The sequence below is a fragment of the Myxocyprinus asiaticus genome, chromosome 29 (genome assembly GCF_019703515.2).
Source record: "Myxocyprinus asiaticus isolate MX2 ecotype Aquarium Trade chromosome 29, UBuf_Myxa_2, whole genome shotgun sequence".
In the NCBI taxonomy this organism is placed as follows: domain Eukaryota; kingdom Metazoa; phylum Chordata; class Actinopteri; order Cypriniformes; family Catostomidae; genus Myxocyprinus; species Myxocyprinus asiaticus.
Window position 1 is genome coordinate 10,835,618 of NC_059372.1, and position 27,452 is coordinate 10,863,069.

Genomic DNA, 27,452 nt, shown 5'->3' on the forward strand with positions numbered 1-27,452 from the left:
GAAAGAGAGTGCGGACACAGTAGGTTGGCATTCTGCTCATTTCCATGCTCCAGTACACATACAAACACATATACTGCGCTCAAGGGCAAAGGGCACAGAGCACTCAACAAACTCGACAATGTTCCTCAAGGTTACAACAAATTAACGAATTCATCAGCTACAAAAAATTTAATCTGGTTATGCCACTTGCGTGACTATGCTGTTGTGTTTGTTTGACATCGACAAGCTGCAAGATCGTAAAGGATTAGTTCACCCAAAAAGGAATATTTTCCCCTTTTAACCAGCAATGGATCTCAAATAACCAGTTTACTGGAATAACGTCTTAATTTCTGGTCTGTTTCTCGAATAAAGTGCTCAAATGGCTTCAGAAGATATACATCGCATAAGCTGAATGGACTCTGCACTTGAAAGGTTCAGTGCTCATTCATTGTAATTGACCTCAAAATGTCTCCTTTAAGAAAGTCATACAGGTGTGGTGAGTAAATTTTCATTTGACAGAAACTGGGTGAAGTATTCCTTTAACTCTAAAAACAGAATCTAGACAGATAAAACAGTTGGCTGGTATTGACTTTACTTTCAACAGAGCTACATCGTTCCCAGCTGTAGGATGAGGGGGGTTTTCTAGGGAAATGGGCTCTATCCTTGACATCTGTAGAACAAAGAAGACTTGTAGTGCGTTTAAACACTGGAGCTTTTGATGCTGTCCAAGTTCGAGAGCAAGTTTGGTCATTCGGTTGGCGTGAATGTGGATGGTTTGCAAAGTGGCCTAATTTTTGCTGTCACCAAAATGATGTGACATCTTTAGGTCATTGTGACAAAGATATATTCATACTTTTGTGTCAATATTGCAAAAGTCTTGTCAAGATACAGTCTCACTTCCAGTTTGGCATGTTTGCCAACAACATTAGCAAACATGCCAGGTTAGGGTAACATGTTAGGGTAAGGAGTCGCAGAATATGGTATGTAAATCTGTTCTAAATGCCCGAAACTCATATGGAAGTTCTTGAAAAATTAGTAATAATAGTATTCAGAAAGCCCCCAAGAGTATATGGAGTATATGTTAAACCAAATTACTCCAAAGTAGCCAGTAGGTGGCACTGTCACCAAACTGCTCAGGTACCCTTGGGGCATGGTAACAATGACATTGCACACAAATACTTTGGTACATCAAAAGTCTTCTAATAACTTGTTTAGACCAATGATAATCTGATCCGAATTCTAATGACCAGAAAATCAAGTAGAAAAGAAACTGAAACATAGCATTAACACATATGACCCAAAGTTCAAAGGTTATCAGCTAAAATGTGTGTGAACGTTTGACCTGGTGGTGGTGCTAGAGGGTTTGAAATAGAGACCCCATATTTGATATGATTTGATAGCTTTCTCCTATGAGCATGCCAAATTTTACAACTTTTTGCCATTTGATTTTTGTCTTGTGGAGGATGCCACAGATGCCCTGCCAGAAGAGGCAGAAGATTAAGAAGAAACAACAGTTGGCCTCTATATAAAAGTAAAGCCAACAACACTTTCCATTTTTGCAGCCTTTTCCTATACTGTTACCTAGTTACAGTGGTAAACATCTGCTTTCGGTACTCACAGTTTTATTCATGTTAATAATGCAAATTTTGTGCAGTTTGGAGCCAAAGTATGCTATGTTAAACCAGACTTGTGGGGGCAGTGGGTCAGGTAAAATCAAACTTGGATTTAGACTAACTAGTCGAACCAAGCTTTAGTCTCTGTAATGGTATATATAGATAATTTGCTCATTATACCCTATCCAAGTTCCTTCCAATAAATTCAAAATTATAAATGACCCGAAAAGTACTTTATGTTCAGTCTTACTGCAGGGTACCGCTACATCATCTTGCTCAGGCAAACCACCTGACTGTGAGCGACCCAGGCCCACAGAGTAACCATGACTCTTCCTGCTACTAGAGTGAGAACTGCAGTGTGAGCTCCTCTTTTGATCCTCCCCTGGAGAAAAACAAATATAAACACAGTCATTACCGTAATCTAATTCTGTGCCTCAGCCAATTGTTCATCCCATGGCACTCTCCAAGAATTACAAGAATGACTTACCAGGGTGGCTGTACTCAACAAAGGTGGGTAAATATTCATTGCTGTCCAGATCAATAGGTACAAATGCTGTATATTTGCTCAAGATGTTGCAGGCTTTGCTGGTGTGGATGGCATAGAGCTGGTACCTTCTACCAGAACCTAAAAGCAAGTACATATTCAAGGGGCTCAGTTCAAGTACATTCAAGTACAGGGATCCCACCATTTTTGACCAGTGAGTTTCCATTACTTTTTTCCCTGATCTTTCCAAGCATTTGTTATTATTAAATACAGAACACACAGATTAGGCATGATAGCTAATGAATAATTTAGACCAATTTATTAACCGTTTCAACTAGAGGTAGACCGATATATCGGTTTCACCAATTAATCTGTGCCGATAGTTGCCATTCATTGTATTTTTTAGTCCTCCGTTTTCATCTGTGGATTCTACAGTTAAAACGGCTTGGTTCTACAGTATAACAGCAGCCTCTAGAGGTGAAATAAAAACAATCAGTGAGGATTTGCTGTATCTAAAACGTTCTTCAATGACAATATTCTTTCATATTTTTATTTTCACTTCTCAATGCAAATTTTGTTATTTTGATTAGATAATCAAATGTTCTAAATTGAAGCGAGGGCATGCAAAGAGAGAGAGAGAGAGAGAGAGAGAGAGAGAATTTATGGAAATATGCCCCATCAGCACATGCATCGTGTCTCCAACTTCATATCTTGTGAATAATAATAAACCTTATTGCTAATTAAACTTAATTTAGTGAATGTGTCGACTATGATAAGCTTAATTTCAAAATAAAATTCCATTGTGTGTTTTGGGCTTCTTTAAGTTTAAAAGTCCTGCATTATGCACAAAACCTTAATTTATTCTGGTTATTATAAGAATTTTGGTTCTTATTAATTTTGGACTCCTGTAGCCTCTACGTCTGTGCCCGTCATAGTAAAAAAAAAAAAGACAAACATTCTACAAATCTATCAGCCGTTTATTCAGTTTTCTGCCTGTTTTCACGTAGAGTTTTTCACGTTTTCGGTTGAGGTTGTCCGGTAGTGGATTTCGCAGATAGTTTCAACTACTTAATTGAAATGAACTGATTCAAAAGAATGATTAATTGAAAATAGAGCTGTCAGAATTAACGCGTTAACGCATGCGATTAAATAAAAAAGTGCGCATTTACCGTTAATACAGCATAAACACTTGTGTGAAGGGTGGAACCTTTGTAATGTGTCTGCCCAGAGTCATTACACTGACGCACACTTCACAAACAGACACAGCGTCAGAGCCCTTCTACCAAGAGAAGCCTATAAGCTTAGCATAACACAGCGGCCCCATAGACATTCTATGGGTGGTATTGTCATAACACGCTAATTATCCGTTACGCTCCTATGATAGAGCTGCAGAGGTTGTTATTTCAAATAAAATAAAATAATCTCTGACAGCGCTTCCCTGTCAGTGACAAAATGATGGAGAAAGGACCTCTTAGCACTATTTAATATTTAGACTTTGGAAAACGTTTAATGTTACCCGATTGGCACTATTTTAGTGCATTTCTATCTTTATATTGTGAAAGGCTTTCTTTGGAAAAATGTTAATAATGCACTACATTGTTACATATTGTTTTGTTTTCTTTCCAAAGATGGAAATAAATGCATTTTGTATACTATATAGTGTCAAATTTCACCATTTTCCAAATCTGCGAATCTGCTCTCAGTCAATTCAATTTTTTTAATCACAATTAATCACATAATTTTTTGTAGTTAATCGCGATTAAAAAATGTAATCGACTGACAGCACTAATTGAAAAATTATACATTACTTTGACTTGTAAGCAAGTTTCAGCTCATTAAATATTTTAGAGCAGAGACAAGCTAGAAAAATATATGCACCCAAGAAAGTTCCAATTTTAAGAGAAACACAATGAATGATAAATACAAGATACCATTTGCTTTTCATATTGCCGTTTTCATTCTTATGACCAATATGCAGATGATTTTAATTTGATTAATAATTGGCCCATAAATATCGGTGGTCGATGTATGTAGGTGCATCACAAGAATTAACCTAAAGAGAGCTGTCCAAGTATATTGTAAGTATATTGTTAGTCACTTTAAAGTAAATAAAAGCTACATGTTGAATAAAGTCTGAAGTTCCTTACCATGCTCAATATCACACTCCTTCATGGCCATGTGTTCAAAGTCTTGAATAATTGAACGCCCTGCCAGGTGATGGAACGTTTCATTCCACAGGTCTTCGTGAACTTTTTCCTCTCGTTCTCGCCCTTTGAGGTAAGGCTGAATGTCAAAGCTCACCTCCCATTTCATGGGTTTTCCACACAGCAGTCCTGATACAACCGCTTTGCAATTTCCCTTTCCCCGACTGGCCTTAAATTCTGATGTATGAGGATCTTGGGGTGTTTCAACTTCGCAAAGCTGATGTGTGTAGCCATCTGTTCCAAAACACACAGGAGAGAAACCCAGTGTTCAGAGTAACAGATGTGTTCACTACTGAAACAACATCCCTAGTCTGGCTAAGCTGGTTCAGATGGTAAACTAGCTCAAACCGCCACCTTATTATTAGTATATACCGTAATATTATTAGTATATATATAAGATATGTTTTGTGTGGCCACCCACCATGGCTACCTTGGCCAAGCTGGTCTACCTGCAACAATAACCAGCTTAAGCAGCTTGTGCCAGTCACAGACCAGCAATGCCCATCTTAAACCAGTTTAGACCATATGCAAGCATTTTTTAGCTTATTTTGATCTTCACTAAAAACATCTATGAATCTATTGTATTAACTAGTCCTACTACATCACAGTATAGCCCTACAATGTACAGTACACTGAGGGACCTATTCTAAAAATGTTCATTAAATAATATCTTTACAACTTTGTTATTCATTTGGCCAATTTTTTTCAGATCAGGAGAGAGAGCAAGAGAGAGAGAGAGACAGATTTTACAACAACAGTTCTGATAAACTATGATTCATGAACAGTTTGTCAGTCATGTGTCATGTCGGTCCTCGCCATATGCTTTGCTGTTAAGTGCCTCTACACTCACACTGTGAGGCTGATTATGGTTATTTAAATTATAGCATTAAAAGCCAGCTTAATTCTGAGCCCAAGCAGCATGCCCTAATATAATTACACATCAGAAAATCTACTTCTTTTGTTCTTATACAGATGCAATGTGCCAAGTTTCCAGCGACAAGCAATTTGTCTGTCCACACTTAATGCAAAACTGCTGTGCAATGTGAGAAGATATTTAATGTTTAATAGTGATTCAGTTCAACTATGTATATATTATATATATATATAAAATAGTTCAACAGTGCCCGCCCATTTTGTTTAGCTGGTTTGGTTCTGGAAATTGCCCCCCAAAAATTCTTTCTTTTCTATTTTTCTCTTGTTTGCCAGTAAAAATAGCTTAACATCCTTAAAACAAGATAGATTTACTTGAGAAGCTTAGATATTAAAGGGACAGCAGTTCACCCAAAAAATGAAAATTCTCTCATCATTTATTCACCCTCATGCTATCCCAGATGTGTATGACTTTTTTTCTTCTGCAGAACACAAACAAAGATTTTTAGAAAAAATGTCTCAGCTCTGTAGGTCCATATAATGCAAGTGAATGGTGGCCAGAACTTTGAAGGTCCAAAAATTACAACCTGCATCACCAGTGCTGCCTTGAGAAGGACTGTCCGTTGAAGACCTGGAGCCATCTTCTATGGGTCCCTGGGTCACCCCCTGCGCAGAGGGGCCAGGCTGGGTTTGATCTGCCTTTGGCTCCCCCTGGAGCCCCTCATACTGCTGCACTGGAGGTTTGTGACCAGCTGTGGGACGTGCTCTTGAGGAGGTGGCACACAGGCTGGCCAACTGTGGCTGTTGGGGGAAAAAAAGGCAAATTTTGGGTGAACTATTCCTTTAAGTACACTGGACACAGGTCTATTACATCTTGGCCAATCAGATCGGTTATTCAGTATGTTTCGCAAGTTCATGGAAAATCATGTGGAAAACCTGCGTTAAGCATGCTGATTGCAACTGCAATTTTAAACATGCAGGCAGGCAACATGTAATGAAAGGGAATCTAATTTATTTCAGCCCATCTAGAAGGAGTTTATGAGCACAATGATTTCTTAGAGACACCGTAACCATGCTAGCTCTTATTATTCCTTTGGGTTTAATGGCAATTTGGTCCATGAAAATTTGATGCCTGCTGAGTAGCTAATAAGGACCATTAAAGTTATTATTATGCACATTACGGGGAAATCAAGGACTCTTTTTATGCCATAGATAATCTCTAATATTTCTCACTCCCTTTTTTAATATCATTTCCATGACCAATTACATTTACATTTATTCATTTGCCAGACATTTTTATCCAAAGCAACTTACAAAAGAAGAAAAACATAAGCGAATTACGTTTAGTGCTCAGACTATTGATACCTTCTCTCCTTTCACAGAGCCAGACATTGGACATTTTATCATGGCCATCAAGGGATTGTCATAGTTGTCAGAACAAATTGTACCCTTTGTGATGGATGCCTCTTGACAGGGTGTCGGACCATGTAGAAGTATCACTGAACTCATTGAATGCGAAACACAATGTCAAGAAATTGGTACAGTATGTACTAGATGTGCCATTATTGCTTGTATTGCTGGTTTGTTCAGGAATGCAAATACACAAACAGACCATGAGAAACATAATGCGGTCTGTTAGGAAAGCAAATGTGAAGATGTATCTATAAGTTTCCCTGGAAGAGCAACTTTAAATAGAGCGCAACAGTGAGTGGAGGAGTGATCTTAAACCTCTATAAACCTTATCAGCCTGGCTCATGAAAATTAATTAGATGATGTAAAGTTTGTCTAGTAGTCTTAACTGATTTACTAAAAGGCAGGTAAGTGGATGCTAGCCATAGTAGGTGTCGTTCACTACTGTTGGGGAAGCTACTTTGAATCTGTAGCTTACTAAGCTACAAGTTCCAACACAGCCATTTATACAGGACGCATTTTGCAAATACAGGACACAAAATAGGACACAGTCAGTCTGCTCTATCTTTTTATTTTATTTATTCTTGTCCATATAAAAATGCATTTGACAGTCAATTTTGACCATTGGAACTCATCTCGCTGCTTTTTTAAGCGTCTCGTGCCATGAACCCAACCAACCCACTCAAAGTTAAATCAAAATATTACAAGCTATGATTCGATTCCAAAAAGTCAATGAAAATGGTAAAAAAGCCAATGGTAGTATGCACTTATTTTGTTTCAAGATGGGATGAACTACTTATTCCATGATGTACTGCATATGATGTAATTGAATCCAAAATGACAAAACAATATTGAACTATTGATTTTATATTCACAATTTAATTTATTTTGATTCTAAGAACAATATATTTGAAGTTTACTGCAAAATGTTTTCATAAAAAAAATATTGTATCGTATTGTACCATACGATAAGACGCTTTCGATCCGATAGCATATGTATCGTACTATACATAAATAAATACATAAATGGTAGCGTGATTAAACCAAGCAATGCAACATTGAGATCTGCGAAACAGTCTCCTCCCCGGAGAGGCGGCACTGAGCGCTCACAGAAAAACAGAGCAACTAGTCTACATAGGCGATTTGAGAGCTCAAAGACCAACGGCAAAAGGCAAGTAGATTGTATTGTTACAGCTTGTCGAATTTGCCAAACAACTGTGTCATGTCCCGTTGCTACAGTACATCAAACATGTCCTTTTATTGTGAGGCAGAAACAGAGGCAGCAAGATGCAATTAACAGCCAGCCTCTCCCAGCCCACACAAAGCGTGATCACATGCACAGAAAGACGCTCATAACAATCAAAAACCAGCTTATTCAAAAAAACAACAATGTAAGAAACCCGCAATTACATGAGACTTATAATTCTCTGCTTTTGACGTCAAAATGTAAACAGCTATGAACACAACACTAACGCGCATTGGATAAACCAGTAAGAACATGCAAAAAAATTACGTGTGCCAATCGTTTTTTGCTCAAACCGCTAAATAATATTGGATTATGTACATATTTTGTAAAGTTTTTTTCTCCACTAGCTAACATTCAAAGGTTTTTTTTTGTTGTTGTTTTTTTTGCCACGGTCACCTTTAGCTTGCTCACTGGGGGTTTTAAGACTTTAAGGCATAATTTTCAATAAAGCTGCTTTGACATGATGTGTATTGTGAAAAGTGTTATCTAAATAAAAATAACTTGAAAGTAGACAAACTAATTTTTCTTTCATATGAGTTTTTGTCATAACAATCAAACAAAATAAATGCAGTGCTGTAGTTTAAGTTACTATATTACAGTGCTCTGCTTTTTGTTGCCAATGTCAGACACTGTTGTGTCATTTAAGATTTAAAATACATAACGTGGGCGCTGTTTTAAAAAAATAATAATCGAATCGTATCATGAGGCTTCTGCGTCGTATCGTATCATGATTTGTTTATCCTTACATGCCTAATTCAAATATATATTGAGTAGTTTAGTAGTTTGAGAGTGTTGGGAAACCAACTTGATTATATCATCTGCAATGTTTCAAAGGAGTTGGCAGTGATTTTCATTTCTATGGTAAAAAAAAAAAAAAAAAAAAAAAAGAAAAAAACTCTGATTGGTAAATCTCTGGTTCCAGAAGTAAAAATCACACTCATTTTTTCTTATAAAAAATCAACAACTTTAAATCAGTACTTTTACATTTTTCCATCATTTTTAATTCAATTATGTTATTCACAATGCTTCATGGCATTGTAGTTCATTCCCTTGTGAAAGACGTTTAGTACACAGTCTTGTACCTTTGTTTTGTGTCTGATTTTGCTTCAAATCAAAGTTTGTTGTTATGCTGAGATTCACATCACATCTGGTTGGTTTGGTTCATGGCTTAGAAATCTTTTATGAAGTACTTTATTAAATCAAATTGGAAAAATACTTTCGAAACTAAGACAGCTGAAAGGGATGGTGGGCACTGTTGCGCTCTATTTCATAGAGAAGAATATACCATCTCTTAACAAACTTGAGCTCATGGCAGGTCTGTCTTTAAAAGGTTTATACATTTTCATTAAAATATAATTTCTCTTTGGAGAAAATGAATGGGTTTTTACTTTTGTAACCCTCTATAAAGGGTCTTATGCATTTAGCTCAATTGACATGCATGAAATGAGCACAGCCATCATTATCAGTCACAGAGGAAGCACACCTTCTCTTGTGGTCTTGACTGAATTTTAATTTATCTCTGGGTCAGGAATATATTTGCAACCCCCCTTGCTTTAGCCCTGTTCAAACACTGGCATGTCTTTTTGTGACAGGTAGACCTAAACCTTGTTTCTCCCTCTAGACTTCCTAAAGTGAATTTGGATCATAGTGTGCATGGTCACGCACCACAAAATGTCATCTAATGGGTCCACCTAAAACTTCCTTTTTGTGAATTATTCCTTTGCTTAAATGTCTGGGGAACTGTAATTTGCCTTCCGCCGGCTGTGTGAACTCTATTTGTGTGGATGTGGCGGTAAGAAGATTGAATTACAGCCACAATGTGAAGATTCAGATCACATCATCTCATCGCAGAGCTCAGAAATGAGTCCAAATAACCCCTCTGCACAAACAGCTGAATCCATGGAGCTTTCTAGGGATCTTTTCATATCACAGCAGATACTCTGGATGAAGCAGACACCATGGTAAAGATTGCCTGCAGCTATTTCTTCTAACACCCTGTCAACACCAGACACAAGCGGAGTGGTGCCACAAAAGAAAATCACTCCCATTATAATCAATGATGCTGTCTACAATGTTGTGTTGCGCCAACAGTAAACGGATACCCCTTTCTATTTTGCACTGCACGCACTGGCGCTACTCCTGCCAGCAACACAAATAAACGTTGTAGAACATTCCCTTTGACACGTCTAGTGTAGACAGCCTCAAGGTGTTGCGATGTGACATCGCTCGCGTCCGGTGTAGACAGGGTGTACAGGAAAACAACAACTTCCAAAATAGACGCCTTCTGCTTTGTGTCAAAACACACTTGCATGAAGGATGTTAGATCATTTTTTTCTATTTATTGAGAATGTAAGAGAATGTTTTCTAATAATTTCCATGTTACAATGTTAATTGCATACTCAAGAATTGTATTATAAGTTATCATTTAAACCTGAAAATAAACAGAAATTGGATTTTGAAAAATACAAAAACAAAGAAAAATGTTGATGTAAAATAAATAACACAAATTTGAATCATTAATATAAAAATAATTTAAAAACAATATTTTATTAATTTGTAATTAATAATATTAACATTAATATATATATATTTTAGTAATATTAAATATTGAATAAATATTAATGTTAAAGTGATAGTTCACTCATCATTTACTCACCCTCATGCCATCCCAGATGTGTGTGACTTTCTTTCTTCACAAACACAAACAAAGATTTTTAGAAGAATATTTCAGCTCTGTAGGACCATACAATGCAAGTGAATGGTGACCAGAACTTTGAAGCTCCAAAAATCACATAAAGGCACCATAAAAGTAATCCATATGACTCCAGTGGTTAAAAACAATATATGTCTTCTGAAGCAATGCAATCACTTTGGGTGAGAAACAAATCAATATTTCAAGTGTTTTTTTTTTTACTATAAATCTCCACTTTCACTTTAACTTTCAGAATGTAAAAGTGAAAGTGGAGATTTATAGTAAAAAAAGGACCTAAATATTTATCTGTTTCTCACCCACATCAATTATATCGCTTCTGAAGTTATGGATGTAACCACTGGTGTCATATGAATTACTTTTATGCTGCCTTTATGTGATTTTTGGAGCTTGAAATGTCTGGTCACCATTCACTTGCATTGTATGGACCTACAGAGCTGAATTACTCTTCTAAAACCATCTTTGTTTGTGTTCTGCAGAAGAAAGAAAGTCAAACACATCTGGGATGGCATGAGGGTGAGTAAATAATGAGAGAGTTTTCATTTTTGGGTGAACTATCCCTTTAATTTAAATGATATTTTCATCAGGTTTTATACAAACTTCTGGAGTCCGTGCCAGCTGGAGTTTACAGTTTGTAATGAAAAATGTTGCATTAAATTAGAAAAGAATGCAAACTAGAAGAATTTTCACTTACTTTTCCTGTATGATGTAGGAATACAAATGCAGTATTTTTTCAAATCTTTATGGTTTAGGATTCACCAACCTGGTAGTCTATTTTCCACTGTGCTCCATGATCAGGATGTGTCTGACCAATCAGCTCCTGCACTTTTGCTCTTCTAAGTGGGTTTTTCCCCACCGCAGAGCTGGGGTCACTAGGGGTGTAGACCTTCTTGGTAGGGTTATAATCAACAATTTGATTGGTGCTATAAGCACGTCTTCTCTGGGAGGTGCTTGTCTCATTTCCTGTACAAAAAAAAAAAAAAACCCTCATTAAAATGATAGAGGCTGTGTTCGCAATGGAATAGTACCATTAAAATCGTCCTATTTTGCCTCTAATAGAGCTGTACTACACCTATAGTATCTTGCTCCGTGGCGATAGGACTGCTTTCAGACACTGTCTCCTGGCAACCGTCAAACAGCAAGGTGACCTGACTGTCTCGGTGAAGCCCCTGACTGTCAGAGGAAACCTTCCCAGCTTCCTCCTCTTGAGAGTGGTAGAATACAGAACTGGCCGACTCATTGGAGCGCATCATGCTGTATCGTCTTCGTTTATCCTGTTACGTCAAGAAGATACAATTAGGAAGTTGTCAGCTTTTTGTACCCGTTTTTAAATCTATATTGTTGCTGACAAAACATATTTTTTTCCTAGATTTAATTAATATTAATTTAAAATAGATTTTATTATAATGGTGCTTAATAGGTATGAACTGATACAAAAAAAATTGTGCCTATACCAATAGTTTGGTGATTCTGATTTTTATATGCTACCTTGTTTCAAATCACTAATAATGAATTACATCAAATTGTTTGTTATAAATGTTTTAACGGTTGTTCCACCTTGTGAAATTCTAGCAGTGCAAAGCTTACAAATGGCTTTTAGCAGCTTATACTGCTGTTTGGTCGATACATTGGTGCATATCTAGTGCTTATAACGCTTTATAATTCCAGGACAATATAAGTCCAGTTATAGCATGTTATTGTGCACAGTTTTAAAGCACTCACTGATTTGGGATTGGAGTGATATCTGGAGGTATCACAGACCACACTGTATCCAATCAGATGGTCACCAGGGAACAGACAGGTCGCCCCCACTGGAGAGAGCAAGATCTCCTTTGTCTCTGGATACAACCACTCAATAGAGATATCAGTCAATACTGATGTCATGGACTTCTTCAGGGACTTAATCATCTGTCAGTCCAAAGACAGAAATAACCACCAGGTCAAACACTATCTTCTACATTAAATCAAGGGAACTCAGTCTATATACAGTGGAGTCCAAAAGTCTGCAACCACTTCTGAAATGTAAAATCTAACGTAAACCTGAAGGTTTTAGGATTTCGAAACATTAACCCAAATAAACATTATGACATGAAATGCAGAAGAAAGATTCTGCAGTATTTATAGGTCTCTAATCAAATAACCATATTTGTGACATTGACTATGTCCTTAGTAAGAAAAAAGGTCAGATTTCCTTGTTTCCATTGAAGCACACAATTTTACTAAACATTTCACTTTAAATGTTATGCTGATAGTATAATTTGTAAAGTAAAGAAAATGTAAAACAGAATCATTTTCACTAGTGGTCTCAGACTTTTGAACCCCACTGTATTCTGTTAAATATACCAAATAAATAAAATACATGTACTATAGTATTAGAAAAAGGCAGAAATTAAACACCTTGGAGAGAAGAAACAAACATTAAATGTGCTATCAAGCTTTGATCATTATCCTTATTCATGTTCAAGACAAAACTCATTCATTATCCTAATTCATGTACGGGACAAAACATATTGTTAATTGCTAATACAACTGGACACCCTGCAGTTATCAGCTGTGCTGTAATTGCTTCGTGGTGACATTTAAAATAACTGAGCTGTTGTGGTGGAGAACAAACATGTCAGAAGAAATGAGAACCTTGGTTTGCAATCTTTCCCCTTCTGCCAGGAACTCAGCTGTGCCTCTGGAAACGGCGGACAGTCCTAAAACCAGCCTTGTGCATGCACCCGGACCGATGCCAAACGCATAACACCTGCCATGATACACAGCACACAGATACACAACAGGTGCAGTGAGTGTATGAAAAGAAAACATGAAAAGACCATCAAATTAAGACAAAGGTTTGAAGAAACTGTATCTCTGACAGACAATATCGGTTCAATTGAAGATTCTCTGAAGAGTATTGCTTTATAAATTCTACGAATTGGCAAGCGGAGAGCTATCAGAAAGACAGAAAGGAAAAAAAATATATATATTTTTTTTTTTTTTTTTCTTATTACGGGCATAAAACCTTCTTCAGCTAAAAAAACTCTTGCTCTAAGCCTTGCTGTCTACAAATGCAGCTGCATTCTAAGGGGCCGTTCACACTTAATACGTTTTTTCACCTATCTGCACTGTTTTTGTTTGTTTTTCAATGTAAACAAGAGCTTGACTTTTTAAAGATGCCGTGTCAAGTTAAAAAGAACTTTTGAAAACGTCTCGAGACCTGCATTCTGTTCTATTTATTGCACTGCGTCTACGTTTTTTTAGCACAAGAACGAGTTCAGCAATCCTAAGGCAGCATCCTAACTATAACTGAATCTCGAAGTTACTGATTTAAAACATATAGGCTTCAACTCTGCACGCCACACAAATAGCGCTACTCACGTAAAGTGCATGGGAGACTCGACGTACAAATATTTCAATACAGATTCAAGGTAGCATGTTGCTAAGCTAATGATACGATACTCTAATAATGTATAAAAATACAAAGCACACACAAATATTGAGTAAAATAATGCATTTTTTCATTACATTGAACTATTTTCATCAATAGCTATGTTTGTGTATTTTTCGTAATCAGTGTTTCTCTTATCCGCTATCTTGGATTGATTTTTTTCACTGAGTTTGTTTCAAAGTAAGTTGGGATTGCCTTGTAATTTGGCCAAATGAGGTATCTTCAACCCAAAACATACATAAACGTAAACAATTCAAGATAAGCAAGCTGAATTGAATACAGTTTGACGGTAGCATGTTTCTAAGCTAACAATAGCACTCAAACATAAAATACATACCACACTCTATATAAGCAAGCTGATTTAAATACAGTTTGATGTTAGCATGTTGCTAAGCTAACAACACAATACTCAAACATAAAAAATACATACCACAAACAAATATAGATTAAAATAGCCAATTTCTAATTAGGTTGAGCTATATTTTAACTTTTTCAGTCAGAGATTCTCTGCCCCAAGCAAATAAACAGTAACAAGTTATCAGCAAAAATATCAGCAGTAATTCCGCTATCGACATGATAATATTTTCATCTATAATATATCATCTGCTGATGTTTTATGCACAAAAATATGCTCTACAAAGGTACATGAATGTAAACTATTCTAGATACACCAGTTTACACATTTTAAAATGTGTCAGAATGCATCTCAGCATTGCCACAAGGGGCGCTATAGTGGGCATGAGCAGAAACTTCTAGGGTAACCTTTTTCTTTCAGGTCAACTACTGTCATTGCAGAGCAACAGTTCTTTCTGAATCTTGTCCTTGAGTACTGAGGATTGTCACTGCTAAAATTGCAAAAATGCATGTTATTTACAATCAGACAACTTCCAATGCATTCTTGCAAAGAGTATGTTTTTGGTAGCATAATGTTGTAAATAACCATTTCTTTGCACCCCTATGATAGGTCTAGGTAGGTGGCTTACTAGGTTTTGGAACAGAGCTTACAGTATGTCTTAACCCACAGAATCCTTTATCAGCAAATACATCAGGTTTACTCTATTAAAATTGCTCATAATTACCAGATCTCTGCTTCACTGAGGTTTTTAAAAGCCAGTGGAGCTAATAAACAGTATCTTAATGCCAACAGAAGTAATTAAAGACAGTGACCTTCAAAGTGAGCAACATCTGTGGCTCACCACTCCATTGAAGATACAGTGCTATTTGCTCATTGTGCTGACAGGGAACACATCTGTCAGTGGTGCATTTTCTAAGTCTGAACAGAAGTATGGACGGTAGTCTGATGAATTTACTGCGAATAATTTTTCCCTCGCAAGCAAAGAAAAGCCTAGTCGTGTCCATACAGCACAGAAATGGCATTGAAGTGCAGGGAATTATACTGCTGCTATATTCTCAACACCTCTTTCTATGCTGCGAAGGGCAAGGGGTGTTGAAGACGATAAATTACACTTTATCATCATTTTCAAGCCATCCTCTTTGTGTCTGACCTCAACTTGTGTCTATTGTGTTGAAGGAATGGCTGTTAAAACCTACGTTTTTGTCCGTTCTTTTGAAAGACAGCTATTGCAGCCTCTCCTTTAGAGGACGAGCAAGAAAAGAACTGCTTCTCTAAGGTGAACATCTAGGCAGGTGATAAATTGACTGGAGGTAAAAGATGGAAAGCTCTTGAAGGCAACAGAGCCTGGGAACAAAGACGCTGAATACCAGCGGCGTTATAGCTAGTGTTATCTGAAAGGATTAAACAGAGAGACATCAATTTTCTCGCTCTCCCATCTGTGCTGATCTAATTGCATAGTTGAGGACCTTTGTGTCCTTCAACTAATGATATTAAATTTAAAAGGCTCTTAATATTAAATAGAATTTTTTTAAATAGAAAAGGTCTGGCAGTTTCTCCGCTGGCTTCCAAATTCAGACTCATTAGCGAGAGCTGCATGACCTTTGTTGCACAAGTCAAGTCCTGAAAAAAGCAAAATTTTCAGACTAATACATGATGTCAAGATTGCAAAACCATTTTAATGCACAGTAGAATCAAATTTGATAGATACTAACAATTTTCTGACAGTACCATGCAAAAATAATCATAAAACCAGAGACGTTTTACTGACCTGGTAAATCGGGCGTGGCTACGGAGCAACTCGATAACCTTCCCGGTGTTGGTGACGGCTCCGTCCGTTAGGAGGAAGAGCAGGCGAGGATGGCCTCTCTGCATGGGCTGCCGTAGGACCCAGTTAAGTGGAGCCAGTAAGTTTGTACCACCCATGTCAGCCCGGATCTTCTTCACGTGTTCGCAAGCCAAAGCTAAAGTTTCCTGTGCCATAAATGAGATTTGCTTGTGGTTAACAGTGTGTTACTTTTTGTTAGTAAAAATTCCATTTCTTTTTCAGTATTTTGTCTTGTTTTATAGGTAAAAATAGCTAAACATCATTACAAGAAGAAAAAAATACTTGATAAGCAAAATGGCATATTAAGTGTTTTCAAAGAAATCTAACAGCATTTGGTGGGTTTTATGCTTAAAACTAGAAAAAACTATTTGCCAATGGGGTAAAAAAAGATCAACTTGTTTTCCCTTTGAATCAAGTTTTATTTTTTTCTTACCTCACTGGTAAAGAGTTATTTTGTTATAAGAATGTTTAGATAATTTTACCGGAAAACAAGAAAAATATTAAGAAAATTACTATTTTCTTTTTTTTTTTGTTGTTGTTGTTTTTCTTCTTGTTTTCCAGTAAAAACATCTAAACATCCTTAAAACAAGATAGTTTTTTTTTTAAGCATAAAAACATAAACATAAACCTCAATATATTCTGTTACATTTATGCTTAAAACATGACAACACAATTTGTCAATCTTGTCATTTGTCTTTTTTCTCTCATTTTGCAAAAATGCTCATTCTACCATAATTTACTCACCCCAGACTTAAAACCTGTATGACCTTCTTCTGTAGAACACATCAGATGATGTTAGGTAGCATGTTAGTCTAAGTCACCATTCACTTTCTTTGTGTTTTTCTTTCCATACAATGAAAATAAATGGTGATTAAAAGCTGTCATTCTACCTAACATCACCTTTTTCCATGGAAGTCATACGCATTTGGAACGACATGAGGGTGAGTAAATGATGATGGAATTTTATTTTTTGAGTGAACTATCCCTTTAATTCAAGATATATTTTCTTTGATATCGTTTAACATTTTAATATCCATTTCAAGAAATTTAAATGCTTCTCAAGTTATCTTGTTTTAAGGATGTTTAGATATTTTTTACTGGAAAACAAGACAAAAATACTGATTAAAGGTGCACTCAGTAAATTTTCTATATCTCTTCTTGGACTTGAGACACTCACACCTAAGGGCATGGATGCAGCAACATTAAAATGCAATAGTTTTTAGTAACTGCTATCGTAGAAATTCACTATATGCAGTCTGCCAGGATTAATTTAATCCCTGGGTGAAAGTGTCCAATAACAGGGCGGTTACTGAGATTAAGTGAGTAGTATTTGGCTGGTCATGTGATTCTTACATGGCAGCCCCCATGAGGGGACCCTCTCCATGTTTTCATTTTTCTGTGAGTGTTCATGATTTTATACTTATGTCTTAAAATTAGAATTCATTTCTTTAGAAGTAATGCTTTTTAAATTAGGAAAAAATTACTGAGTGCACCTTTAAGCAGTGAATTCTTGTATAAAATACATTTTATAAATTATTGTGGAGTGGAACGTGGTCGTGTGTCTGTCATTGGGATGAGAGGAAGTGGTAAGGGCCATCACCTGGTGATTATTGATGCTTAACACCCGTGTCTCATTACAGTGACGACGGAGACAGGATAGAAAAGGCTGCCGAGAAGGCCAGAGACACAGAGAGAGACAGTCCAGTGATGTTGTGTGTGTGTGTGCCTATTGAAAAGCTTACCATTGATATCTATGAAGCTGAAGAGTTAATGCTGTGCTTGTTAAGCTAAAAAGCCCAAAGACTGTGTTTGTGAAACTGAGAGACCATTAAAACTTGACTTACCTGGACTGCCACCCCACTTCGGGCTCCCTTCCTTCTTGCTGGAACCTTTACACTGGTGCCAAAACCTAGGATTAGGAAGAAGACTGGTCGCCATGGACACCTCACTGCTGGACAAAGTCATCCGTGCCCTGGCCAGCATCCAAGAGACCCACCACCAAGCCTTCCTTGTGCAAGATCGCCATCTCCAGGAGCTCCTTCAAGCCTTGCGGAGCTGGTTAGCTCCAGGCGGTTCCTCCACCTTGGCCCCGGAAGCAGCGATGAAGCCACAGCCGCTGCTCCCACAGATGGGCTCCCAGGACGAGCCAGAGGCATTCCTGAGTTTCTTTGAGCAGTCGGCCACCACCTCCAATCCTTAACGACCAAGGCACAACGTTTATGTCACGAACACTATGCAAACTTTACAAATTGCTGGGGATTAAACTGTTTATCACCCGCAAACTGACGGGCTGGTGGAACGATTTAATCGAACCCTGAAAATTATGATTCGCAAGTTCCTGCACGAGGACGCTAGAAATTGGGACAAATGGCTGGAACCCCTATTATTTGCAGTCAGGGAGGTCCCGCAAGCCTCCACGAGGTTTCCCCCTTCGAGCTCCTGTATGGAAGCTGGCCCCGCGGGGTGCTTGATGTCATACGGGAGGCATGGGAGGAAGGACCTTCCCAAAGTAAGAATGAAATTCATTATGTCCTTGATCTTTGAGCAAAGTTACACACACTGGGTCAGTTGTCACAACAAAATTTTCTCCAAGCTCAAGAGACACAAAGCCAGCTGTATAGCTATGGGAATTTGCACCGAGAGAAAAAGTACTTGTATTACTCCCCACATCAAGCTCAAAATTGCTCGCCAAGTGGCAAGGACCCTTTGAGGTTACACAGCGAGTCGGGGATCTCGATTATGAGGTTAAGCGAATGGATAGAGGTAGAGCACGTCAAATTTACCACCCCAACCTCCTTAAATTATGGAGAGAGGCAGTCCTCATGTCCATGGCGACGGTAGTTCCAGAGAGGGTGGAGCTTGGTCCGGAGGTGAAGTTCAAAGCCGACCCATTCACCCCGGTCCCTTGTGGAGAACACCTCTCACCGTCCCAGCTCATGGAGGTGGCCAAATTGCAAAACGAGTTTGTGAACGTGTTCTCTCCTCTTCCCGGTCATACTAACCTCATACAACACCATATCAAGACCCCACCGGGAGTGGTAGTGCATAGTCGGCTGTACCGCTTGCCCGAACATAAGAAAAAAGTGATTTGGGATGAATTAGAGGCAATGCTCGAGAAGGGGGTAATGGAAGAATCGCACAGCAATTGGGCCAGCCCGGTTGTTCTTGTACCTAAGAGTGATGGGTCAGTCCGGTTCTGTGTTGATTACCGGAAAGTCAACGCAGTGTCTAAATTTGATGTGTACTCAATGCCCCGAATTGACAAGCTGCTCGATCGGTTGGGTGCGGCTCAATTTTATTCGACACTGGATTTAACTAAGGGATATTGGCAGATCCCCTTAACTCCATTATCCCGAGAAAAAAACTGCCTTTTCCACACCGTTCGGATTACACCAATTCATCACTCCTCCCTTCGGTATCTTCGGGGTTCTCGCTATGTTCCAGCACCTCATGGATAAGATACTCCGGCCACATGCCGAGTATGCCGCCGCCTATTTAGATGACATCATTATATACAGTAATGATTGGCAGAGGCATATGCAGCATCTGAGAGCCGTTCTGAGGTCACTGAGGCAAACCCGAAATAGTGCGCAAATTGATAAGACCGCAGCGAAAGCAGCCTGCCCATGTTCAAAAAGGAGGTGAGGCAGTTCATGGGGCTGGTTGGTTATTACAGAGGTTTGTTCCTAAATTTTCTGATGTCACCAGCCCCTTGACTGATCTCACTAAAAAGGGGGCGCCAGATCCGGTCCAGTGGACGGAGGCGTGCCAACAGGCTTTCACGAGAGTGAAATCTGCACTCTGTGGCGGGCCGCTTTTACATGCTCCTAACTTCTCTCTCCCCTTTATTTTACAGACGGATGCATCAGAGAAGGGGTTGGGGGCCGTGCTCTCGCAGGAGGTGGAGGGGGTGGAGCGCCCCATGCTATACATTAGTCGTAAGCTCTCTTTGAGAGAGACTAAGTTAAGCACCATCAAGAAAGAGTGCCTTGCCATCAAATGGGCGGTCCTAACCCGCTACTACCTGCTGGGGCGGGCCTTCATCCTCCACTCGGATCACGACCTGCTTCAGTGGCTCCACCGCATGAAGGATACCAATTGAAAACTTGACTTACCTGGACTGCCACCCCGCTTCCCGCTCCCTTCCTTCTTGCTGGAACCTTTACAATTACAAAATCAGTATGAAACTTTACAAGGTCTTCATTATATAAGTCAAGACCTTTGTTAGCTGTTCCCTATAGAAAAAACCCAAACATTTATCCTCTTCACTGTAGAACCCATCATAGTGAAACTACTGTTCTAATGAGGACAGTATGTGTGTACTGGCTGTGCTGTGCTTTGGTTCCCTGCGGGTGACCTACCTCATCATAACTCTGACTGGTGGCAAACAGCGTTTTATACTTGGATCCAAAGCCCACTATGTTAAATAAGCAAGCTGGGAAAAGACTTTTCAGAATCACGACCATTGCATCCTATGAAGACATACAAAAAAAAAGAGGTCACTATGAATGAGGGTGTTAGATGGGTAGGTTATATAATGGAAAACAGATACAATAGAAGTGGAGGGAAGCATAGGGACAGGAACGATATAGAAGAGGTGAGGCGTTTAAAGAGGTCATTGGATGGACTGGCCCCTGCATTTTGCATGGGTCATGTTACATTTCTAACCTTTGTTTGTCATTGCATTTGGCAACCTCACAATATTTTGATAGTAAATTATTATAATCCTTGAAAAGTACTATGTAACATGATGATAATTACCAAAAGCAACTTGCTTAAACTAATTGCAGGGATGGTAGCTCAGGGGTCAAGTGCCTTGCTCAAGGGCAGGACCATAACCACCACAGATACATGCCCCCCAGTATTTAGATTAGCGGACAACCGATAATGTCTTTTCAACATGCCACCCTTACTCACAATCTTTGTTAGCAGTCAGGAACCTTGACCATTAGACTACTACTCAACACTTATCACTGAGCAGATGACAATGATACCAAGTTGTGCATATATTAAGACTGAAGTAAAGTAAGAGATATAAATTAGAAGACTACTTCTCACTATGCAATTGCCACATCAGCATTTCCAGCATACTGTAAGTGCATTATGAGGTTTGTAAATATTAATGGGTTTGCCAAATAAGAAGGAGAGCACTTTTACAGTACAATAATGAGATCTACCAGTACTTTTTGAATGCATTACAAGCTAAGCAAGGGCAATCAATTATAAAAAATAAAAATAAAACATCGTCCATTGGCAAATCCCAGGATTAGTTCACCCAAAAATGAAAATTCAGTCATTGTTTTCTCACCCATGTGTTGTTATAATCCTTTATGACTTTTTTTTTCTTAACATAAAGGGAGAAATTGTGAATTAATGTCGTGCTCAGTGATGTCATACAATGGCAGTTTATGGTGACCACCTCTTCAAGCTTCAAAAGGACACAAAATTATAATTCAGAAGTCGAATAATTTATTTCATGAGACTCATGATTGTTATGAAAGCATACAATACGGTTTGGTGTGAAACAAACCAAAATCGAATGTATTATTTAGTGAAAATGTTCACTGACCATTCATCACTGACCGCGCATTCATGATAGGGTACAAGAGCAACAGTTCATGTAGCCCCCTTGCGACATTGGGGCGTTCATGCAAAAACTAATTTTGTTTATCTAAAAACAGGTCCTTCAAAGCGATAGTGGATAAGGTTCTGCCACAGTGATAGATAGCCTTATTTTTTTTAACAGAGTAATCGGAAATCAATCAGAAACATAGAGGAGGCAACAGGCAGCCACAGTCACACCATGTCCTAATCTGATGGCAAATTACAAGTGATAAAAGGTATGTTTTCTATTTTCGGCATCAGGTAGGTAACTCTGTCAACTCTTCAGACATGTTTAGTAAGTTCTGTTCTCTATTTTCTGTGCAGCTGTGTTGTGTTCTTTTGTCACTATCGCTGTGGTGGACCTGTTTTTAGATAAACAAATGAGTTTTCGCTTGAATGCTCCAATTTCACGAGGGGGCTGCGTGATCTATTTCTCTCGTGTCCTATCATGAACATGCACAATGTCAGGAGTGGTTTAAGGAAGGAACCAAATGCAGAGGGAATGAAAATTAAAACAGTTTTTATTAAAACACAAATGAATGTAATAATGAACTGATGACTGAGAACCCGGTCCTGGTTGCAGAGAGGTGAGTGACGATGATGGAATTGATGAACTGGGACACCCGGATGAGGAACGGTGGTGAGGATAATAACAACGATGAGGTGAGTAATCCACAGAGCAGTGATGGCAGTGATGAGCTGAGACACCCAGGCGAGGAATGGCGGCGAGGATGGCAATGTGGTGAGGTGAGTAATCCACAGAGCATTAACAGTTCAGAGCAAGTGTCCATACGATAATTGAAACCAGGTGAAACCAGGATTGGTAACCACCGAATCCACACTGGAAAAATACTGAGAGAAACAAAGGTGAAAACAGGCCAACAGGAAGGCAAGACTACACACCAAAAACAAACGGGAACAGTAATGACACACGGGTGGGAGTGGTTACCTCATGAGTGGCGCAAACGAGCATTTCCTAGGAAATGCTGACTGCTCTGCTCCCGAGGCAAAGGAAAACAAAGGAGGCGAATGAAAACACACAGACACACAAAAGGAACCAGCAGATAAGCCGGAACCGTGACAGTACCCCCTCCCCTAGGGATGCCTCCTGGCATCCCCTGAAGGTCCACCATGACACTGATGGAATTCGTCAATGAGAGCAGTCCAGGATTTCATGAGCCGGAACCCAGCATCTCTCCTCCGGACCATAGCCCTCTCAATCTACCAGATACTGATATCCTCTGCCCCTCCGCCTCATGTCAAGAAGACATCTAACAGAGTAAGCCAGAGCCCCATCTATTAGACGAGGAGGCTGGGGAACAGAGGAGTCGGGCTGAAAGGGGGAGCGGACATCAGGCTTGATTTTAGATATGTGGAAGTCGGGTGAATTCTACTAAAGTGGGGGGGGCAATTTGAGATGAACTGCCATCAGACTAAGCACCTTAGAGGTGTTAAATGGTCTGATAAATTTAGGTCCCAGCTTACGTGAGGGAAGTCAGAGAGGAATGTTCTGAGAGGACAACCAGACCTTCTGTCCACACACGTAAACCGGGGGCTTAGAACGGTAACGGTCCGCTAATGCTTTGTTCCGATCACCAGTCCGGAAAAAAAGGGCTTCTCTGGCGATCCTCCAGGTGTGATGGAATCTCTGGATGAACGCGTGCATGTTCAGCAGCATCGGGTTCTTAGGAAGGGAACAATGGGGGCTAGTAGCCTAAACAGCCCAGGAAGGGTGACAGACCCGTAGACGAAACCGGAAAGGAATTATGCACATACTCGACCCAGGATAGTTTGGATCACCAAGTCGACGATTCCCGAGGCGCCACTCAGCACAGGACCCTCTCCAAATCCTGATTAGCCTGCTCGGCCTGCCCATTGATCTGGGGGTGACCAAGCTAGAAGTCGCTCCCAACTGTCGGCAGAATTCAGCCCAAAACTTAGACACGAATTGAGGTCCCCTGTCGGAGACCACATCTGCCGGGAGGCCATGAATACAGAAGACGTGATCAATGACTTCAGCTGCTGTCTCCCTTGCTGAATGTAATTTGGAGAAGGGAATGAAATGAGTTGCCTTTGAGAACCGGTCTACTACAGTTAAAATAACTGTATTGCCATTGTACGAGGGTAATACGGTAACAAAATCCATGGCAATGTGCAACTAGGGTCTCTAAGGGACTGGCAGCGGCTAAAGGAGCCCCTCAGGGAGTCGACTGGAAGACTTGTTGCTAGCACAAACCGGACAGGCCAAAATGAAACAGGCCTGTATGTCCCGTGCCAATGAGGTCCACCAGAACCATTGCTTAACTAATGCCTGGGTATGAGTAGCTCCTGGAAGACAGGCCAGGTTAGAGGAATGACATCACCAGAGGAAGTGAGTTCAGACCGACTTAGGAACAAACAACAGGCTCTCTGGACACTTTGTGGGAATGGTGGCAGTGGTGACTTGGGAGATCGAGTCCAAAGTCTGCTCTGCTTTGCATGACTCAATCTCCCAGGACACCACTGCCACCACCCTGTTGGGTGGAATAACGGTATATGGGGAGGTTGAGGTGTTCTTAGTCTCAAAAGAGCGGGACAAAAAAATCAGGTTTACCGTTCATAGACCCAGAGCGATACGGGATAGTAAAATCGAATCTGCCAAAGAAAAGTGTCCAGCGAGCCTGCCTGGAATTTAGTTGTTTTGCGGTGCGGATGTACTCAAGATTCTTGTGGTCTGTCCAAACCACAAATGGAACCCCTGAACTCACCCAATACTAATCTGACAGCCAGTAACTCCCTATTCCTGATTTCATAGTTCTGTTCCGCAGGGGTAAGGTGATGAGAAAAGAACATGCAGGGGTGTATCCTTCCATCTGATGGAGACCTTTGGGACAAAATAGCCCCTACCCCCACCTCTGATGCATCAACTTCCACCACAAACTGATGAGATGAGTCAGGATTTACCAGAAAGGGAGCTGAAACAAAGCAGCTCTTTAGCTTTTGTTAAGCAGACTGAGCTTGCTGAGAAAACAGAAATGAGTTTTGGTGGAAGTTAGGTTCGTCAGAGGAGCGGCGGCCTGACTGAAATTCTGGATGAACAGCCGGTAAAAATTGGCAAATCCCATAAACCGCTGGACCACTTTGCAAGAATCTGGGACTGACCAATCTGCAACTGCTTTACCTTGGCCGGGTCCATCCGGATACCGTCAGGCGAGAGGACGAACCCCAGGAACGGAACCGACCATGCATGAAACTCACACTTCTCCACCTTGATGAACAAACGATTCTCCAGCAACCACTGAAGCACTCTTCTGACAAGCTGGACATGGTCTCTATTGCCAGGAGATTTGTCCAAAGGGGTAACGCTCACCAGTAACCACTTGCCTACTAGTGAGCTGCGTCTTTTACCAGACAGCAGGATGCAGTGTGTCCTGGTCGTCCGCAGTACAGACAGAGGTCGTTAATGAGGCGTCGGTGTTGTTCTGTGGTGGATAGCCGAGCTCTCCCAATCTGCATGGGCTCTTCCTCATTCACCAGACGAAGGAGGTCGAGTAGCAGCAGACACAGAAGCACTGGATAGAGGAAGTTTACGGTGACGATGTCGCAGGGCCAGCCTGTTGTCGACCCTAATCACAAGGTCCACCAGATCATCAAAGTGGCTTGGTAGGTTCAACGCATAGATCTCATGCAGAAACCGGTCCAACAATGTCTACTCATTTCAACTGCACCATGCAGCGAGGGTACAAAACTCAATGGAGAAGTCGAAACTGAACGATCTCCTTGCCAATGTTCCGAGAGTTCCCTCGCTGCCTCCTTCCTAGATGTAGATCGGTCAAACACCTTGCGAAGTTCATCAGAAAATGTGCGGAAGGAAGAGCAGCAAGGATGTTCATTCTCCCACACAGCGGTCCCCCACTCACAAGCTCTACTGGTCAACAAGGTGATGACGTTAGCAACCTTGGCTTGTTCAGAAGGAAATGATGATAGTTGTAAGGTAAATATCAGAGAACACTGGGACAGAAAAGATCGACAGATCTTAGGCTCACAGGAGTATGGTGCTGGAGGATTTAACAGAGGCTCAGAGGATCTTGATGTAGTTGAGACCGCTGTCGGGGGAGAGACGAAGTTGTTCAATCCTGGATGTCAGGTCGGCTATCCATCTTGCCATCTCCTCAACAACTTGACTGGTGGATGAGAGTTGCTCCTGTTGACGACTGAGGAGCACCGCCTGTTGTGAAATAGCGTTAACCAGAGATGTTCCCTCTGCTGGGTCCATGTTTGGCCAGATTGTTCTGTCATGAGTGGTTTAAGGAAGGACCCAAATGCAGAGGGAAATTAAAATGAATACAGTTTTTATTTGAAACACAAATGAATGTAATAATGAACTAATGACTGAAAACCCAGTCCTGGTTGCAGAGAGGTGAGTGACGATGATGGCAGTGATGAAATGGGACACCCGGATGAGAAATGGTGGTGAGGATGATAACAACGATGAGGTGAGTCATCCACAGAGCAGTGATGGCTGTGAAGAGCTGAGACATCCGGGTGAGAAAAGGCGTTGAGGATGATAACGGCGATGAGGTAAGTTGTTGGCAGAGTAGTAATGGCTGTGGTGAGCTGAGACACCTGGGACAAGGAATGGTGGAAAGGATGGCAATGTGGTGAGGTGAGTAATCCACAGAGCAGTAACAGTTCAGAGCAAGTGTCCATACGATAATTCCAACAGGTGAAACCAGGAGCGGTAACCACCGAATCCACACTGGAAAAATACTGAGAGAAACAAAGGTGAAAATAGACCGAGAGGAAGGCAAGACTGCACACCAAAAACATACGGGAACAATCTGGCGACTAGATGAGGCACGAGATGGAAATAGATACACAGCGGTAATGACACACAGGTGGGGGTGATTACCTTGTGAGCGGCGCAAACAAGCGTCTCCAAGGAAACGCTGATTACTTCACTCCAGAGGCAAAGGAAAACATGCAGACACACAAAAGGAACCAGCAGATAAGCCAGAACCGTGACACACAGAAGATCAACGGTCAGTGAGCATTTTTACTAAATAATACATTCAATTTTGGTTCGTCTCTCACCAAACCTTATCATATGCTGTCATAACAATCATGAGTCTCATGGAATAATTTATTAGACTTCTGAATTATACTTTTACATTCTTTTGAAGCTTGAAGAGGTAGTCAAGTCACTATAAACTGCCATTGTATGACATCACTGAGCACAACATTTATATATATATATATATATATATATATATATATATATATATATATATATATATATATATATATATATAATTACAAAGGGGTGAGTAAACAATGACTGAATTGTCATTTTTGATTAAATGTTTTTTTAATTCTGTGATTAACTCACCCTCATGTTGTGCCTAACTCATATGACAAAAGGCAACATTTTAAAAAATGTTGCTCTTTTCCATGCAATCACATTGAATAGGGACTGGAGCGTTTTCAAGCATCAAAAATGCTTGAAGGACACAAAAGCACAATAAAAGTACCAAAAAAAGTAGTCCACACGACTTGTGGCTATATTCCAAGTCTTCTGAACTCATACGATAGCTTTGTGTGAGGAACAGACTGAATTTTAAGATGTTATTCACTGATAATCTTTCTCCTTTTATGTTCAAAGGAAGAAAATAACAGCACACAGGTTTTTAATGGCATGAGGGTGAGTAAAAGACGACAGAATTTTCATTTTGGGTGAACT

General features: G+C 39.9%; 1 protein-coding gene across 1 annotated transcript in view; it reads right to left on the reverse strand.

Moving 5' to 3' along the window:
* vwa5b1 (von Willebrand factor A domain containing 5B1) overlaps nucleotides 1-27,452 on the reverse strand; it is a 59,941-nt gene that overhangs the window by 10,214 nt on the left and 22,275 nt on the right. Inside the window, exons 8-18 of the mRNA XM_051662830.1 lie at nucleotides 20,491-20,601; nucleotides 16,073-16,275; nucleotides 13,151-13,265; nucleotides 12,239-12,424; nucleotides 11,589-11,790; nucleotides 11,280-11,479; nucleotides 5,738-5,951; nucleotides 4,224-4,514; nucleotides 2,080-2,217; nucleotides 1,843-1,974; nucleotides 575-649 (exon numbers count right to left, since the gene is read on the reverse strand). Coding sequence (XP_051518790.1) covers nucleotides 575-649; nucleotides 1,843-1,974; nucleotides 2,080-2,217; nucleotides 4,224-4,514; nucleotides 5,738-5,951; nucleotides 11,280-11,479; nucleotides 11,589-11,790; nucleotides 12,239-12,424; nucleotides 13,151-13,265; nucleotides 16,073-16,275; nucleotides 20,491-20,601 — 1,867 coding nt within the window. The remainder of the gene's footprint in view (nucleotides 1-574; nucleotides 650-1,842; nucleotides 1,975-2,079; nucleotides 2,218-4,223; nucleotides 4,515-5,737; nucleotides 5,952-11,279; nucleotides 11,480-11,588; nucleotides 11,791-12,238; nucleotides 12,425-13,150; nucleotides 13,266-16,072; nucleotides 16,276-20,490; nucleotides 20,602-27,452) is intronic.